Here is a 19,293-nt window from a genome sequence, read left to right as displayed (position 1 = left end):
TGCAGGAAAGAAGCCGCAGGTGGGATTTCAACCTGGGCCCGCCCACGTTGAGGACTACAGCCTCCATACATGGGACGCACGCACTAACCACTGCGTCACCAGCGCCCCTCGACTTTTTTTTTTTAATATCCTGTCACTTTAGCCCCGTTTCCAACAAGTGGTCTGGTTCAGTTCTGTTCGGTGCAGTAGCCATTTATTGGCGTTTCCACCGTCCAAAGTTGGGAAATGGTCCCAAAATAAGGGATCCTTAGCGCCCTACTTTTTTGGTGCCCATCTGTTGGGCACTGTTGGGATCTGACTCTAAAGTAAATGGTAAATGGACTACTCAAAGCGCTTTTACACCGCATGTCACACCCACCCATTCACATCCTTTCACACACTGATGGTAGTGATCACTATGTAGTATCATCCATCAGAAGTAACTAATCTCATTCATACACCACTACCAGCTGATCCACAAAAGGCTCCCTTAAACTGTGTCCCGTTCTTCTTCTTCGTTGAACTTAATTAATATCGGGCTACACTGTGTTGGGCTGCTATGATGTCACACTGTTACATAGCTGACGTGGCTATCTCCATCTGGCTGACACTCCCCTTAGTAAATAAGGGTTGGCTGTGGAAACGCAAGCAAGACCAGGGTTTACTGTACCGGACTGAACCCAACCAAACCGGACAGGGACCAGTGTCTTAGCTCACCTGAAGTAGACTCTCTCAAACTCAACAGAATTGCTCTCCTTGAGGTGCTCGCTAACACGTCATCTGACCTCATTTAAAGGGTGAAAAACGATGCCCAACCAGCTGCCAGGGACGCAACATGAGTCTACCGAGTGATTAAAGTCATTAAAGCCATTTGCTTCACTTTTCACAACCACACTCTCTAACGACAGAGGGGTTTAAAGAATCAGTCGACTGAGAACTTGATGGGGGAAAATGACTCATCTAGTTGATATAACACACTATTAACACATCATTTAACGGGTGTCAGGCTGCATTGTTTCTGACGTTATTACTCGATTACTGATGGACGTAAGTGTTAAAACGAAACAGCCTCTTGGAATAAAAACACACCTGAGTTTTCAATCATGATGCTTCATGTGCTGTGTGTTGGGTCAGGATCAGAGCACTCACAAAGCGAGCTGGACTTTGAGGGTAAAGTCGGCTTCGGCACGACATGGATTGCCTGGTACACTGACTTTTGTCGGCTCTTCATCGTTTTTGGTTACTTTAATTATTTTTATGCACTTTATTTCCAAATTCCACACGCTCGAGAGATTAACTGGATTTAGTGTGTGCATCCTAATGCGCTGACCCTCTCTCGCCTGGTGCTCTAATCCCTCCCAGGTGTTCTGAAAAGGCTTTTTATAAGCAAAACATTTTAAAAGTAAACTGTGGCTACTGTGTCGGTCCAGAGACCAGAGGATAAAACAGGCCTGTGGAGACTGAAGGCGGCTGTTGTTCCCTGATAGCAGACTGCCTCACCCCGAGTAAAATGCTTCATTAAAAAAGTACGTTTCCAGACTTAACTTATGAGGCAAGCCCTACAGCTCTCCTGACACCAACACGGGAGATTTAAAAACACAAACACCCACACACCCACACACGCACACACTCATGTCTACACTTAGGTTGTTGTCTGCAGGTTTTTACAAGATGCCCCGCGAGCCTGAAAAGAGCTGTGTTTAACTGAAATGATTTCAGGGCAATTTAGAGCAATTTACCCACAGCAACATGCTAACAGGGGACGGGATTCAAACAGCTCAATAAAACTGTGGGAGTGTGTGTGTGTGTGTGTGTGTGTGTGTGAGGGGGGGGGGGGGGGGGGTTAAGAAGCACAAACCCACTGTATAGGCCTACATGTACATTATATAGGTTGTCCCAACAGCTGCTTCAACAGGTTGTTCTTGGCTCTGCTCCATGTGCCGTCAATTACAAACAGGTTTACAACACGCACTTCAGCTCCTCGAGCCTAATTTCTTGTTTACCATTAAAATCAAACCATAATTGATTTCCTACACATTTTCATTTATGATCCATTCACGCCTTAAAACAGAGTGTCTATAGCAGTGGTTCCCAAAGTGGGACACTGGGAGGGGGGTCGCGAGTTGCCTTCCAAAAACAAAGGCAAACTGGAAATGACTTGAAATGACATATTTGACCTGTTATTGTGAAATTACATACAAAAATGTTCAATTAGTTTAAGGCTGCTGCTGTATTTTTTATTTTTTATTTTTTTATTTCATTTTTTTTATTTGTTCCGTACATGTCAAAACACACAACAGAAAAGGAAAAGGAAAAAAAAAGCTATTCACACTTTATCCCATGTACGGAAAGGAGCAGGGAGAAGAATACATCTTGTTTTGCCTTCCCCCCCTTACTCAAAAAGCAAACAATAAATGTCTGGATGGTCTGTCCAATTACAATCAATGAATGAATATCATGCCAACATAAAAACAAATCTGACAATTCAGTCTTCACTTCCTCAGAAATAAGAAGGAAAACACACAAAATACACTAACTGCCACTTTCATACAGTCTGATAACTTTGTTCTTTTCTTAAACTGAAATATCTGAACACAACCCTTCAAATCAATATTTAAAGAATTCCACAATTTAATTCCAGTGACAGAAATACATTTCGTACAGCTATAGGATAAACTGTCAGGTCTAAATGAGGACAAAGTGAAAGCATCAAAGAGTCGCAGCCAATTGGGTTAGTTATTCCTCCTCCTGCCGACTTTTGACTTTTTACAGCCTGACGTGTGGATGTAAAAGAGCAAACACCATGAAACAAACAGTGACAAACCGCAGACACTTCTTTTAAGTGAGGAGCTGCACTATCATATAATTTAATGGTCCGACATATGGAAGTGCAGCAGTGCAGGGAGACGCAGGCATTGTGACCCGTATAGCCTAAATTACAACCTTTAAATCTCTGTTTCTACAGTAAGAACTATATCATATGTAGTATCTAGGCTATGTGAGGAAACAATAAAACATGTCGTACAGTGTAGGCTTATCCATCACAGTGGGGTTAATAAATTCGGGGCGAGTTCTCAGAACAGCATAATGGATTTTTTTATTCTTATTATTTGATTATCTTTGCTTACCTGGGGGAATGGGCGCGGGAGTTTGAGGTGTTTCGGTGGAGGAGAGAGAAGTCGCAAACTTCATCCAGCAGGAAAACACAAAACAAAACTTGAGGTACTCCATAGCTGTGTTCAGTGCGTGTTCCCGGACGGACTGCGGGTGACCGGCTGGATTAATGGGGCTGGATTGCCTCCCCTGCAGGAAGCAGTGGTGAGCCCCGGAGGGTCTTAATGTTCCCTCTAGCGACAAAAGAAAAAGGGAGTAAAAGTCATACACTGTATATGAAGTTGTCTTCTGGACGAGCAGCTCTTCAGGGAACGGATTTCAAAAAAGTAGTCAAAGTTAAAGAAGTAAATTAATTGAGCAACAGGCGTGGTGGTTCCTTTTGATTATCTCTGCAGCCTCTTGAAGTGGAGTGACAGAGACTCGGTGCAGGAGGAGAAGATAACGGTGTTCACCCCTGACACAGGGACGTCCTGCGCGAAAGTGTTACACAGAACAGCTGTATTTAAACACCCCCCCTCCTCCCCTCTTCAACCCCCATGACTGTCAAACATCCCTCCTCTGGTCCCCTCCCCCCTGAGCACCCAGCAGTCTGCAGGATCAACACTGCCCTCCTTCTCCACCCTGCTCAGAAGAGACTTTTCATTCAGCCTCCTTCCTATAAAGCAACAGAATCCCATTAATGGTGCCCTGATGTTTATTCAACTTTCTAAGTCTGTATTATAAACACTTTTTCCTCATTATGTTGAGTTTTTCCAGACTATCCTGCACACTCCACTTGTCCCTCTTTTAATGAACTAGCCTACTGTATACAGATTAAATTAAATAAAAATCATAAGGAAGAGCACATGAATAAATATTTGGTTCTCTTCCTGGAGTGTAAGTTCAGATACCACAGGGCAAAAAATCTTGTGTAACAATTATTCCCTGTATTTAAATTAAAAATAGAAGATTAGTTACTTTCTGTGTATTTTGATATAAGATTTATTTTACTGGTGTATAAATGTTAAATCTGCATTTTACTCATGTAGTTTGTTGAGTTATTGTAAGTGCACTATATCATTTTGAGTTGTTTAATTTATTGCAATATTTTTTTAAGGTGTATTTTCTTTATTTTAGAGACAGGGCAGCAGATAGAGTCAGAAACCGGGCAGAGAGAAAGAGAGTGGAAAACAACAGCCACAGGTCGGATACATACATCCAAAACATACCCAAAACAAAGGGACTTTCCACCATGGCGGCATGCTGCTGTGCTGGTGATCGTCTCAGTTTCAGTTCCATCGAAACTGAGACGAAACTCTACTCCCCTCCTGACCAAAACCCTAAAAATCATATAATTTACTAAAATGAAATCAAAAGAATTAGAGCTCAGAAATCCAAAATGTAACTCAAATTATCTGCCCAACTAATTATTTCAGCGGTACTGACTCATGTCCTCACCTCACCATCGACGATATATTAAAAAGTTGACTGATGCTGCAGATGTTTGTGCCGCTCCTGCTATTCTGCAGCACACACACACACACACACACACACACACACACACACACACACACACACACACACAAACTGTACTCACACACGGGGGAGCAATAAAGAGGGAAACAGACACCGCACATCAAACCCAGCTTCCATTTACTGTCTGATTTCATCTTCATCTCCGTGCAGCTCAGCTGACCTTGAAACCATTCTCTTTTTTGTTCTCATTTGTGTTTCTCATTCTTTATTAGACTTTACAGACTTCCCCCCCACCCCCCATCCCCCATCCCCCACCACCCCCGGCTAAAACTGTTCCTGTCTGGTGAACACTTTGCATGGCAGTTGCTATGGCTGCCCAGAGCCCAGATTGTTTTACTTAATGACATCACCGGGTTTTGGGGGGTTTTGAATGCAGAGGGAGGAGAAGCCGCACTTTTTAAAACAACTTTTTTTATGAGATAAATTACTTGGTTCCAGTGAGGCCCTGATAAACCCTAAAAATGTACAGCCATGCCAGAAAGCTCAGCGTATAATCCTCATCCTGGACCTCAGCCATGATGCTTTTTGCTTTAGTTCAGCGTGCAACCGATAAGTAAAGCACTGGGCAGACACATTTATGGAAATCAGTGTGTCATGAGGAAATTATCACTTTCTCTGTTTTGAACACAAAAACAAATCCGACCAAATAAGGCCATCATCCCTCGGACCAAATGAGTTAAAACAACACAGCATGAACCGAGGTTTTCCATTTGTACGAGCCTTTAGGCATGTATCATTTCACAACTCAGATATCGAACAGGGTTTTTTTTTTTCCCTGTGGGTTGGTAGGATAACTCTCCGCAGCTGGAAAATGCAAGTGTGGTGGAGAACCTCATAGAGCGCCTTGGCAGTGTGCTGGATAGGGATTGGGATGTGTGTTGCTTTCGTTCACTGGCACAAGTCGGGACACCCACCGAAAAACATTTCGGAAAAGCCCAGCAGTGAGTCGTCGTCTGGATTTGATTACACCCCGACAAAACGTCCAGGAGTTATATGAGCTGCTTAATATTCCCGTTGGAGCGTTGTACTTGAAGATTTGATATACTGTAAAGCCCCAAAAAAAGACACACAAAGCCATCTTTGCTAAGTCAGGATTTGCAGGACTGGGACAAAGTTTTTAAGTTCTTGCGTTTGTGGTGTCACTGCTGACATTTTAATTTGGTATGCACGCGGCGTGGCTGAGAAAATTACGTTTAATTGCGCAAAAAATTGGCAGAGAGAGAAGCTTGGTGACTGCTGTGGTTAAGCAGGGGCAAGGATGGAGAAAGCTCATTGGAACAAGAAGGCATACCTCCGCATAATTATCCCCACTCTGCGTTTATCTACCTCGGTATCTGCAGACGGTAGCAGGCGTTTGGACATATAGCTAAACACATCTCATGGAGGTTAACAAGGGAGAACAGACTGTGTGGAAACCTTTAAAGCAGCACAGGTGGTGCTCTCTGGAGTTGGCATTTTCATTTGGGCTTATTTTAGGAGCCAAATAAAACACACACTCCTCCAGCCTGGGCAGCCCTTCTATTAAGACTAAACAGTGTTGCAGCCTCCTGATGACAGGAAGCCAGCCGCTATTTTGAGCACTGTTGAGGAGACAGCGGGTTTTAAAAGCACAGTTTAAATTGAATCAAGCCAAAAGAAGAAACATGATCCATTAGGCAGACAAGTAAAGAAGAGTCCAAATATTGAACCCAAAAACAAGAGGACAAAAAACAAATGAAATCATGGTTATGTCATTGGTGGTGTGTCACTTTTTTTTTCTTCTTTTCTGTTTTGTTTTGTGTGGTTTTTTTTATTTATTTATTTAAAATTTTTTATGTGGGTTGCTTGTTTGTTGTTGCTTTATTTTTCTCTATTACTGAAAGAAAATGGGCAAACTAAGATATTAATATAACCATTTATTGTTTTGTATAACATTATAAAAAAAGAATAATGATGTAAGAAATGAACTATGTCTGGATAAATGAACTATGTTTGGATTGCCTAATAAACACAAAGTGCAAAAATAAAAAAAAGAGGAAAACAGAACTCAGAGTGAGAAAAGGGGACACACAAGTTTTTCCTTCCATTGATGCCAGTCCGCTGCTTTAGCTGTTGTCTGAACTCAATTTACGTAACTGTCAGTGGCTTGGACGCACCTTTGATTTCTCTCTACTTTTACTCTATTTTGGACGTAACCCTCTTCTTGTGGTGCAACCTGATGGTTTTGCAATTGCCCTGCTGGATCCCTCGGTTCCCTTAGCCCCGCTCTAGAACCCACAATCGCTCACCATGATTGTAAAAGAATGGGCTTTCCATTTTTATCCCCTGAACGCTTTGATCACTCCACAGCAAGCTTAATTACTAGTCCAGATCAATGGAAAAGGACAGCACTCCTTTTCTTCCAGTCAGCGGGTCTTCCTGAGAAACGAGCCTGACGTCATCCCCATGGCTCTGTTCTGTCTACGCTGGTCCCACTTATGAGGCCACAGGGCGCATCCATTGGCCCAGGGTGTGGTCTGCAGGGGCTGCTGGGAGGAAGGGGTTTCATCAGCACGCCGTTTAATCTAAGACTGAAGAACTTTAACAAGCACAGCGAGTACATTTTTAATGTCACCGTGGAGTCTGGCCACAAAAAGGGAAAGAGGTTGTTCATGGATTAATTAACTTGTATCGCGGGCGGTCTTTCATCTATTGTCTCCGACCTCGAGCCTGATCGCTTATAACGGTAAAGACGTGAGCAGCAAACTGTTTGAAAACGCAAAGCTCAAGATGTTAGCAATTTTTAAAACCAGTGTGATATTCAGCCGTATAAATTTGCATTTCTACTGGAGAGACTGGGTTTTTTTTTTTGGGCAATGTTCCTCCAAAATTATACATAACGAGCTCTTTTGCCAGCCTTTCATTTGAATGTCATCATTAGGCGGCCATGTGGAAACCACAAGGCTCCAGAGAACGTAGGTGGAGGAAGAGTAGGATTCAACATTAATTCCTGTCCTTGCCGGGCCACCTTCAAGAATACGTTTGTACACTCCACATATAGTTTGGAGAAAACGTACTCATTGTTTCATGGACTCCATTCGCAGGGTGACATATTAATGGATTTTTTTTTTTTAAACCAGACATTTCTTAGGACTCCCTGAGGGGAACTGCCCACATGGGGACACAAATAGACAAAAACACACTCTTAAGACTTTTTTCCATTTGCATTCACACGGGTGGTGGCAACACCAAAGTGACATGCGCCAGCTGGTGGTTGCAATAGCAATGGGACAAAACAACAACCACATAGAGGACGCCGTGGTCACAGCTGAATGTTTGTTGTGTGTCAGGGGTTTCAAGGACTCAAGGCCCTTCTTGTTTTGGGAGCGTACCCATTCAGAAGAAGGTTATAGCTGTAATTTCCACTGCAGGAACTTTTGGTTGGGAACTTCAGGAAGTACTTAGTGTGTCAGGGGACTACATTGCAAAAGAGTCTTCTAGAGGTGGTATATCCTGAAAGTATGGGGACTTAGGGTTTTATTCTGAGCATTTCTGATTTGGTTAAGTACTCAAAGCACACAGGAGACTCTTCAAATGTAAAAAAACAAATAAAAAAAATGTCCCATGGCGGAAATATTCAACAAATGAGCGTCACCTTTTAGTACCTTAAAGTCCTGAAGTCCCAGGGTTGAGGTCTGAGGTGTTTGATGACCCTGATGAAGGCCACAAGCCGAAACTCATCGGTCTAATTTGTTAGTAAAGTTGATCTTCATCTCACTCTTCATGCACCTTGGTGGTTGGTGAAGTTGTGCCACAAAAATGCCGCTCTGCTTCTTCTTCAGTGTTTTGTACAGTTCAAAGCTCAGGACTTTGACTCTGTAATCTGGGTCGGGTCGTGTGTTCCACATGTGGTTGGCAGCAGATTTCAATACAATGGTTTAGTTAAGTCTTTGTTTACATTTTATGAAATGTTAGTGTCCTGTCTGAGCATCATTTTGAACTGACAATGTTGGTGAAGTCTCAAATGTCTCCAGTCTATGATTTACTGTCATGAATCCAAGTATAAAAATAAATGTCCATCCCCGCTTTTTTTAATTTTACATCTGCGCTCCCCCCCCCCCAATTGTGTGTTTAGGGTAGTTTTCCTAGCCTGCGTTTGCACAGATGTTGCTTCGGTCATTCGTTTGTTCAGTGGGTTTTAAAACACAGATACCAGAAATTCCAGATACTGTGTACTGTTTCTAGGCTCTGTTTTGTCCTTGTGGTGTTGTGTTGAGCTCCAAATTGAATCACCAAACATGCCTGGCTAGTTGCCCCAAGTGACTGACTGACATGTTCTGCTTTAATCCCAGGAGCAACAAGTTGATTGCTTAGACTTCAAATTCACTCCAGTAATCATTAGTGTCATGCCTTACACAAAATGACAACTTATTTTATGAGCTGCAAAGCTGAGATATGTGTTTAATTACAAGGGGAGTCAATGAAAAAGGATGTTGGACTACAAAAAATACTCCCACATACTTGCTGGAGATGAAGAAAACATGTGTCGTTCCCAGTCCATGAAATCTCTGCCAAAAAATCACTGCAGGAATTACATGGGTGACATCACTTGTGTGTGGTCTGGATGATTAATTGTTACCAAATGTGATGCAATCTGATTGCAGAATTTCCAGCGAAACCAGAAATGAACAATGCAATGGTACAGGAAACCCCTCTGAGAGGAGGATTTCATGGGAAGTCTCAACAGTCCGCTCAAGAAGGAACACAGCAGTGATAAACAGCTGTCGCAGTCCACAGCTGTGTCTGCTAGTGGGAGGGAAGTGTCCTGTAAAGCTAATAGATATGTAAGGGTCATTGGGAGGTCAAAGGTGAGAGTTGAACACTTAAGGTAACAACCAAGCACAAAAAACAACAGCAATAAATGTCAGAGTATACAGCACTGAAAGAAAAGATACAGAGGACCCAACATACGGTCTCTTTAAAGGAAGAATGTGCGACTTTTTGATCCAGTAGATGTCGCCCTTGAGCTCCAGCATGAAACCAAAACAAACTTCTGCTTGGCCACGCCTCCTCCATCCTGAAGCCTCCGCTCTCCTCCCGAGACACACCTCCAACCCCTCTCCACTCGAGTTCACATCGAGAAGTTTAATGCAAGCGGCGGGCAAAATTGTCCTTTTGCTCGAGTTGCAATCACCTGTGTCCTGCATTGTTGTGTTAGCATGCTAATGTTAGCGCTCTTTAGTTAGCTCGTAACTTCACATTGTTGTGTTAGCATGCTAATGTTAGCGCTCTTTAGTTAGCTCGTAGCTTCACATTGTTGTGTTAGCATGCTAATGTTAGCGCATTTACACAGGAGAGACTGGATTTATGATTTATTTGTGTGTAAAATGTCGCACATTCTTCCTTTAAGAAAGCTTTTTGTGATACATTAAATTAAGAAAGTTGTTTTACCAGGACTCTCACTGAAATGACTAAATGTATGTTCTTTGATGTGATTTGGACTTTCAAACTAACAAAAACTCTCTTTTTTTTTACTGATTATTAAATACTGATTACTTAAAGGCGTAGTATGTAAATTCCACCAGCAGGGGGCTCTCAATCAAAACAGTAACAAACGATGACGTTGAGTGGAGGGGAATCATGGGAGTTCTTTTGCTACTCCATCCCCACCCCCGATGAAAACGAACTCTGAGTTGATCGTCCGAGTGCGTAAAATGTCTGGACATTGGTCTGGTAGTTGGAGAAGTGCCAGTTCACTTCCGGACTACTGCAGAGGAGCGGCCAGTGAAAAACTGAATTTCCCCTCGCATGATTAATAAAGTATAGCGTCTTCTTTTTCTAAAAACTTTGGAAACATACTGAAGGAGCTGCGTCAGTCTGAACCCAAGGCAAAGATTTAAACTTCACCTTCTTTATTCAAACCTTGCTCTTTACTCAGTGCTAAAGTTGATCCTTTCATTGACGCGCCGCTCTTTTATATGGTAGTTCTTGAGGTTACTCCCAAGGTTAACAGCTTGAGGTTAATGGCGAACCTAAAAAGGGAGAAAATGAAATGTTCTCAGTTCCTTTTCATTTCCTCAAATCCCCCCAAGGACATCTATGTTTGACGTAATCGCACCAATCAGCGGCTCTGCAGGCTAGATTTTTCGCAGCACATAAATTAATTCACATTTCTCAAGGACTGCTAAAGAAAAATTTGCTTAAAAAGGGTGAAAGAGGCAATTATGCTGGCTTTTGAACTATTAACAAGCCGAGCCCATTGGTTTAATGTGACCGTTTACGAGGTCCTGCTACACTTTAAATCAAAAAGCTGTATTAATAAGGACAAAGGAAGAAAAAATGTGATCACTTGTTTTTAGTGCTAAATCGTATAACAAACAGATTACTGATCAAATAAAGAGGACTGCACACATCAACATAGTGTTTTTATTGAAGTGTTTCTATCGACTGTTAGCACAATTAAAGCTAAGCTCACAGAGTTGAATATTTACTGCATGACTAAATGATGTATTAGTTCACAGTTTAAGTGCAAAAGTAGAAGAATAAGTATTTGGAGCTGTTTTTTTAATCTCTAAAACTGGCTGTGAATAGCTAAAAACCTGTTGTAACACATTCTGACTTCAGTTTTTTGGCATTTACACACAATCAAACGACCTTCAGAGCATGTAGCACCAGCATCTTTAACCATCAATGCATTCATCCAAAGAGTTATTAAAATAGTTTTCTCAACAACTTCAGAAAAACACCCATCTTAAGTACAGCAGTGTGTATTTAACCTTAAGTTTGAACATCTTTTGCACGTAAAGGGGCGAGATCAATCCTCTTAGGTCCAGGGCCGTGTCTAGCGGGGCAACCAGTGGTGGCATGGGGCCCCCTTTGAAATCTTATTGGCCACCCCAAAATCCTTGACTATGATTGGCTATTTGCCCTGCCAGAGGTGGGACTTATGTTGACTTCCTCTACTCAGGCTGTGTTGTGCAACATGGCGCTCATAGTTTTCAGTGTGCAGATGTTTGTTTAAAGTTTTTAATGTAAATGTTGCAATCATCTTGTGTTTCTTAAAAGTCGATCCGTGCAGAAGCAGGGTAAATAAATGCTCTTCATTCATGTGTATGCACACACACTTAGGTCTATGAACACGGTTGGTCTATTAAAGGCAGAATAAAGAATGGTTGACAAAGAGAACATTGGAAACTTTGGCTTTTTCCAATTGGCAGTTTATACGACTTTTTACAAAAATAAAAGCCTCTAAGCTTTTAAGATTTTAAAATAAATAAATAAATATTGAGCTGACTCCCCCCCAGTTTGTTTTCTAGAACTACATAGTCAAACATTTGGAGACAAATCAGTTTTTTATCATGATGGTACAAAAGCACAGATCATATCTTTGCATCAGTATTTACCTCCACTCCTAATGAACAGATCCTCAGAACACATTTAGAGTTTTACAATCAGGATTGTTGCACGGAGAAAATATGATTTAAAATCTTAATTTGCCAGTTAATACAAGGTGGAATATACATATTTCTGCAATATGATGTGCAAACCCTTTTCTAAAATATGATCCTATCTTTTCTTATTAGTAGCATCAGGTGTCATTCCCAGAGCCAGCATTAGCAAACAATCCAATACAACAGCATGCATCAACCTGAGTTTATCCAATAATACACAACATCATCAGAGAGGAATATTTAAAGAAAATCCCCTATGGCATGAACAGCCAATGTTCTCATCCATATGGGTTGGTTATGGGTTAGTCTCAAATGCAAATCTAGCTCCCTCTTGTGGACAAGACTGGGATTGCACATCAACCCATCAGTTCCCCTTACATAAAAACAAAAACACTACAGAGTCTGCAGTGCATTATTATTCATCGCATTAGAAACATTAGTGCACCCTATGAGAGTTCATGTGTTAGTAAAATCACACTTACAGCACGCGGACACACGAGCACTCACTAAGCAGTGCGCACACACATTGCTCCGTATCGACTAAACAGTCAAACAGAGCGAAGTATAAATCAATAAATAAGAGCAGTGAATATCTGCTGCAAACTACTACAATACATGAGTCCTTAAGTTCTTGCAAAATATAGCTACACATTCTATATTAAAAACCAGCTTGACTGTAAATAGGACAAAATAACACAAAGTGTGTCACACTAATGACACCAATCTCTACTTATTATACTGTTTAACAGCACTTGCCTGCAATGGTGTTCCCTTGTAATTTCTTGTATAATGACGTCAGGCTGCTATTCAAGTTTTCTCGTTTCCACAAGTCTCTTTCCCCCGATGAGCTCGTCATGTAAACACAAATAAAAATGTCCTCACAATCACTGCACCGTGCGTCTCACAGCCCCGTAGCTTGTCAAAAAAAACAAAAAACAACCAACCTGAGCAGCTAAGTCTTTTTTCTTTGTTCATGCAACAAATTATAACATTGACTTTCTTGAAACTATCCGTCTGAAGGTTGTTTCTGTGTCCGGGCGTTTGGGACCGATCATTATGGCTTTGTGGCCTTGTTCTCCCTGGACGGTTGAACTGTACACTCACATGGATATCCTGTTTGGCTCCTAGTTAGTCGTCTCGAAGAACATGAAATCCTGCATAAAGGGAAACAGGTGTTAACAAGAAAGAAAATGTGTATAATAGAAATATTTAAAGGTCTCATATCCTCCTCCTCCTCTTCAAAAGGTGTAAATAAGTCTCAGAGCTCCCCAACACATGAGTGTGAAGTTTCTTGTTCTAAATCCACTCTGATCCTGTATTTGATCATGTCTATAAACCCCTCTATTTCAGCCCTGCTCAGAACAGGCTGTTTCTGTGTCTGTATCTTTAAATATGTCAATGAGCTGTGTCTGACCACGCCCCCTCTCTGGAAGTGCTTGGTGTACTCGGTGCTTTCTCGCTCCATGTCCTATTGTTTACGGTGAGAAGGCAGACTCAGAGGGCAGAACAAACACCTAGCTGTGGGAGTGTCACCCACCTGGGGGAGGGGCTACTGCCCTTTGTGATGTCATGAAGGGAAAATCTCCAAACGGCCTGTTTGAGCACACATTGTCTGAAAAGTGGAGCAGGCAGAAGATGGAGAGGATGGACTTTTCTCATCTTTGGAGGGTTTAAAGACGGACTAGAGACACATGTTAGAGTTAGAGGAACATGGGGAAGTGGATTTATGAATAATGTGACCTTTGATGCCTAGTCGCAGTAAACACATTTTACCTAAGGTGTAAAATGTTTTCACTGCAAAATTGACTGTGACTGAGATTTAATCATTTCAGGTTTTAGAAAAGTATTCCTCAGAAAGTAGCTCTGAAAAGCTGGAGTGCATTTCTGGGTGGTTTTGGGTCACATTACCCACAAACTGTAGGCTCAGTGGTGCATTAAGTGGTAGCTACACGATATTTCCGACTACCCGTGCAGAGGAACATCACTCCCCATGAGAGCCAGGTCAAATGAGGCCACTGCATCTGCAACAGCCTTCACTTTGGTGAGGATCACTCTCACTAAGCTGTAAGAGAATCCCCCTCAAACATTAAAATAACACACACTCCTCTTTTACTCACAATTAGAAAACATGCACCGATCATCACAGCCTTCATCCTCACGTCCAGGTCCATGGGGAACTGGATCCCAAAGTTGTCTGTGTCCGTGAACGCTTCCCGAAGAAGTCCTGTCCACTGCTTGCTGATTTTCCCGATTTTACTGACTTCATCCAGCGTCAAAATCTGCAGAAAGAGTTTGTCTTGTTTAAAGTCTTTATTTGTGATTTTTCACACTTAAATATAATATAAATCAAGTATATCCTCTGAAAATAACTCTGTGAGTCATGACTGTCTACAATGGGTGTAACAGCCGAGTCCCACTGTCTGTGATGTTTTCAGAGTTTTCAGAGTCCTATCTTCACTTTGTTTACATCGCCGGGACGGCCGGCTGACTCCTCCCCTCGTGTATAAAAGTTGTTTAATTGAGGGACTAGAGAAAAGAAGAATAACATACTGTACTCACTGCTTAACTGTGTTTCTAGATCACGCTCATTTCAGGTAAATTTACATGCAGTGTGAAGATACCAGCAGAATAAAGATCGCTAGCATTAGCATGCTAACACAACAATGCAGCACGAGCTGTTTTGGTTTCATGCTGGTGCTCAAGGGCGACATCTGCTGGATCAAAAAATCACATATAAAGCCTTTAAATGTACACAGAGTAAATAGATTGTTTACTCATATATATCAAGCGAAGTCAACAACCAAACACAGGGAGCACACTTTTTATGTATATTTATTTTGATGTCATTGTCGTTGCGATGTTTTGTAAACAAGTAACTGAGTCGACTATCAGTTACTTTTTTATTGCTAGTATTTCTTGTATTTCTAAATATGCTTTCACAATGATTTATGTATGAATGACTCATGTATTATGTCTAAGACATTTTTTAATTTGACTGTTTATCTAACATGAATTTTGACTTCCTTGCTTCATACTGTATCTACTTCGGTCCCAGTTGTGGACTCTGAGGTTGAACCATGGGCGGCAGGGTTTTTGTTTGTTTATTTGTTGTTGCTTATTTATATACTAGTGTTATTGTTTTTTAAGTGGGATGGTTTACATACCCATGACATATGAATTTGGACTGGTGTTTTGATGTTACTGGTTTGTTTGATTGTTTTGTTTTTGTTTTTATAGTTTGCTTTACATATGTCTTTTTCGTTTTGTCACATTGGTGTTTTTACTTTTGGAAAAATAAAGTACAAAAAAAAAAGAAAAAGAGTTGGAAGAGAAGAGAAATGCGGACATGTGTTGCATTTGGATAACGATCACTCCCTTTAAAAAACAGTTTGGTTTCATTGGAGGGAGATCAGGGAACAACTCATCATCCTGTCCGTTTGCAGCGCTCACAGAAACTGTTTGGATCCTCAGTGAGGACTTCAAAGCTTCTAAGGATGAACAGAGACGGTAATATCATGCTTCAGTTGCCCATCCTCTGGATCTTGAGAAAAGGTCTGTATCACTGACCCACATCCCCCCTTCACAGCTCAGATCTAATAAAAGCAGCTGAGCCGTGGAACAATGTCCACACTGTACCACAGCATTGCCCTGTGCGACGGCTTCATCCGAGCGCCCGGCCTCGCTCTGATTGGAAACATATTTTCCTGCCTCAGAGCTCGAGGAGGATCCCTTTACACAGAAATGTCCAGAAGGCGAGAATTGTAAGCGTGTCCCGTTATGTTTTCACAAATTTTTAATGGATCCCTGTGTTTAGATAAACCCACCTCAAAGTCGACATCTGGAAGGCAGCTCCATCCACAGAAGGGCCCGTGGATCCTCAGCACAGGCTCTCTGTGTTCGTTGGCTATGATGAACTTGGGTGAGAACGGGTGCCACTGCTGTATAACGTACCCCACTGTGTTACCTGGGGGGGCCTGGATCTCCAGCTGAGTGAAGGATTGTGGGAGAACAAGAGTGTGATTTGTAGTCATATCCTCAGCAGAATGTGTATTTTTAAAGAAACATAAAAACTAGAAACAGCTGGACCTCAGTATGAGGAAACATAACGCGCAGATCTAAAGAGAGCTGCAGCCTCACCTCTTGTAGACAACACGGGAAGAAGCAGGACATGCACTTCAGCGGCCTGGTGACGGTGATGACCTCTTGTCCGAAGTTATCGAGCACATGGATGGTGAACGAGCGCATGGGGCCGCAGCACTGTCGGCTCAGACAGTCGTTCTCCTCCACGGCGTAGAAAACGTTTTGGCCCATGCTGTTGCGCACTTCATATTTGTTGTTGCTCTCGAAACCAACGAGGGCTGCACAAAGAAACAGGAAGAGGCATCGCTCAACGACTCAAAACTTTATTTATATCGCACTATTCGTACAGAATGCAGCATGCAGCCCAAAGTGGACGACAGAATCCTAAAAGTCTAAGTCACACTTCACTTATTTGCACGATCTCTCTCTCTCATATATATATATATATATATATATATATATTTGTTTACCTAATCAGTCACTGCAAAACAATAACTGTATATATTCTTTCAGTCACCACAACTGTCTATTTATTTATTCATTATTATCATTCATTCACTGAACAGCAATTTCTCTGGCCACTTTTTGCATATTTCTCTTTTATATCACCACAAATATATTTTTTGTTGTTGTTTTTGTAAACGCTGCTGTTTAGGATTGCTGCTAACAAAGTTTTGTTGTGCCCTTGTATACAATGATAATAAAGAGTCTATCTTTCTATCTAAAACAGGAAGTGATCAAATAATTAAAAAATAAAATGAATACAGTAAGAAATAATCAAATATGTAGGAATGAGTTCATAAAAAAAACTGTAAGATTACTCCAAAATAAAAGCCAGAATAAAAAGGTCTTGAGTTTTATTTTGAAAAGCACGCAAAGAGCTCGCCGTTCTGATGTCCAGAGGCAGCGACCTCCAGAGTCCAGGAGCATAAAAACAGAACAGCTCTCAGCCCGGGGCTCGTGTGGGTCACATGAGGGACATTCAGAAGGGAAGTAGACCCTCCAAACAGACCTCAACACCCCGAAACAAAAGTAAAGGTCTACACATTCTGATGGACTGTACCTTCAACCAGCTCGACCTTCTGTTTGATCAGGAGCTGATCCACCTGGAGAAGAAGATAATCACATACAGTATAGAGGATTAACATGTGATGTATGCATTTGTAATTTCATGATAAAACTTTACATGAAATGCTTATCAGGTGAATGTATGTGTCTGTCTCACCTGGGTGAGGTACTCTAACCCCGGTGGGCAGCCTGGTATCTCAGGGTTGGCCACAGCATACATATTCATGGTTGCTAAACCCAAAAGGAAACCTGTTGATAAAATGAAATGTTGAAATGAAAGAAACAGCGCCATCTTGTGCTTCTTCAGAAAACACTCATAAACAAATGGAGATCAAATTCGGGCGGGTTTAAAAAAAGCATCTCTAGGCTTCGTGTTGTTGCTGTATTGTTTAGGTAACAGTCACACCGAAAAGGGCCCTCCTTTATATTTATATTTACATCCCCTCTGCTGCAGAGTTGGAGACCCTGATGAGGTGTAAACAGCCTGGAAGGGGGAGGAGGGGGGAGGAGGGGGGCGGATTCAGACCTACATGGTGGGTGACACAGATACTAATCTTTGCCTGTATCTGGAAGTGACGAGCTCCTGACGGGAATACAGCAGCAGGTCCCCTCACTACCCGGGTAAAGCAGGGCGATCCGCTAACCCGAGCCGAGCCGAGCCGAGCAGGTTTAATAAACTGACCATGTCCGCGCGGATCACGATATTTTAAATGTTCTGTTTACTGCCCGTCAGCTGGTGAACACAGCAAGCCTACGTCTGCACGCCGACGTCTGTTTTCTTATCGACCTACTTTTCCATTCTTAGAAAAAAAAAAAAAAAACGAGCACTACTTCTTCTTCTTCTTCTCTAAACCTCCTGAAACATCCAAACAGCTTCACACACACAGTCTGTTCATCTACTCACCAGATATTTCACCTGCTACTTACAATAATACCAGGCCACTCCGGAACCAGCCCTATGGAATAAACCTTTAATCTCATTGGTCGACGTCATCGCACTTCCCATAATCCCGCGCCAATGACGAGCCGGTAGTATAGAAGAGCAACAAACAGAACGGAGCTCCAAAGACCAGAAGAAAATGTGTCAGAATCTCTCACTCTTAATGTGTTTTTATCTTTTATTTGTATTTAAATCTAAATAATATATATTTTTCAGAGCGTCCTGGTGGAGACAGGAAGCAGCACGATGTTCAGAGTTTCACACAAACAACCAGCAGCCACACATGAACATGATTAGACATTAAAAGACACTAAACAACAAATGTAAAGAGCCATTGTTCATCAAGGTCATCAACCACATCAGGTAGAACATCTGCAGCCAGATGTGTCATTTAACATCCTCTTAAAATCATCCAATCAGAAAAGCTCAGCTCTTTTTGTGATTGGTTCAGAGTAAAGGGAGCGGCAAACTCAAACGCCTTTTACCCCGGTTCAGTTCTGACTTTAGGAACAGACAGTAAGAAAAGGTCCCAGGATCTAAGATTGTATTTATTGCCAATTTGCTAAATTAAACTTCCTGCACAGTGTTGGTTCACTGAATTTATGGCAGTACTTTTTTTTTAATACTTTGTTTTTACATTTTTCAAAGAGTTGCTTCACTCATGTGGTCATTTAATTTCAACAATCATGTTTTCAATTTAAGATGTTGAATGAATCAAAAAAATAAACTACCGCCAAGAAAAGAAGCAGCAACATCTTTAGAAATGAATACAGACATACACACACATCAAAACAATAAAATAAGAGAGAGAAAAAAATGAAATAAATATAAATATATATATAATAAAAAAAAGACAAAAAAATAAAATAATAAAATAAAATTAATATAAATATATATAATAAAAAAAATAAAGTAAATAAAATAGAAAAGAAACAGGCAAAAATAAGAGATAAGGGGACAGTAATTTACTTTTTTACCCATAACTATCTGATGTGATTGTATATTGTGAGAGTTTAAGACTTGAGGTCTGTGTCGCTGTCTGCTTATTTATTTGTTTTTTTGGTCAGATGTGGTCTTTGTTGTATTTGCTGCAGAACAGGAACTTACTGTGAACCAGTTTGAACTGAGTCAGGCCCCGTTTTACTCTAACGCCTGTAATGTGTGGTAGGACTCGAAATCTGTCTTTTT

General features: G+C 41.4%; 2 protein-coding genes across 4 annotated transcripts in view; both read right to left on the bottom strand.

The window, feature by feature from the left end:
* Positions 1-3,582, bottom strand: part of plod2 (procollagen-lysine, 2-oxoglutarate 5-dioxygenase 2) — a 34,510-nt gene extending 30,928 nt beyond the window's left edge. The window contains 1 exon segment of the mRNA XM_020654971.3: positions 3,108-3,582. Coding sequence (XP_020510627.1) covers positions 3,108-3,210 — 103 coding nt within the window. The 5' untranslated portion in view covers positions 3,211-3,582.
* A 7,396-nt stretch (positions 3,583-10,978) lies between these two features.
* On the bottom strand, positions 10,979-18,172 carry si:ch73-206p6.1 (phospholipid scramblase 2). 3 transcript variants are annotated; one of them, XM_065949072.1, is made up of 7 exons: positions 18,093-18,172; positions 17,323-17,414; positions 17,161-17,203; positions 16,155-16,375; positions 15,842-16,003; positions 14,135-14,296; positions 10,979-13,171 (listed from the first exon to the last, which is right to left on the bottom strand). In XM_065949072.1, exons 1-7 carry the CDS (start codon positions 18,169-18,171, stop codon positions 13,142-13,144), a joined length of 789 nt encoding a protein of 262 aa, XP_065805144.1. In that variant the 5' UTR covers position 18,172; the 3' UTR covers positions 10,979-13,141. The 3 variants fall into 3 exon arrangements, with proteins under 3 accessions (XP_065805144.1, XP_020510617.1, XP_065805145.1); XM_020654961.2 differs by having other exon boundaries at positions 18,070-18,161; XM_065949073.1 differs by lacking the exon at positions 18,093-18,172 and adding an exon at positions 17,696-18,017.
* Between the last annotated feature and the right edge of the window lie 1,121 nt (positions 18,173-19,293).

Source organism: Labrus bergylta, chromosome 20, assembly GCF_963930695.1.
Source record: "Labrus bergylta chromosome 20, fLabBer1.1, whole genome shotgun sequence".
Classification (NCBI taxonomy): Eukaryota; Metazoa; Chordata; class Actinopteri; order Labriformes; family Labridae; genus Labrus; species Labrus bergylta.
Note: the sequence above shows the minus strand (reverse complement) of the source record. Positions and strands in the feature narration are given on the sequence as shown.

Bases quoted from the DNA above. Each gene is read 5' to 3' on its own strand.
- si:ch73-206p6.1 (XM_065949072.1), bottom strand. From the start codon at position 18,171: ATGGGAAGTGCGATGACGTCGACCAATGAGATTAAAGGTTTATTCCAT. The intron at 16,376-17,160 runs GTACAGTCCATC...TTCTTTGTGCAG, and splicing joins GAAGGTCGAGCTGGTTGAAG to CCCTCGTTGGTTTCGAGAGC. The intron at 13,172-14,134 runs GTGAGTAAAAGA...CCCTTTATGCAG, and splicing joins TCGGTGCATGTTTTCTAATT to GATTTCATGTTCTTCGAGAC.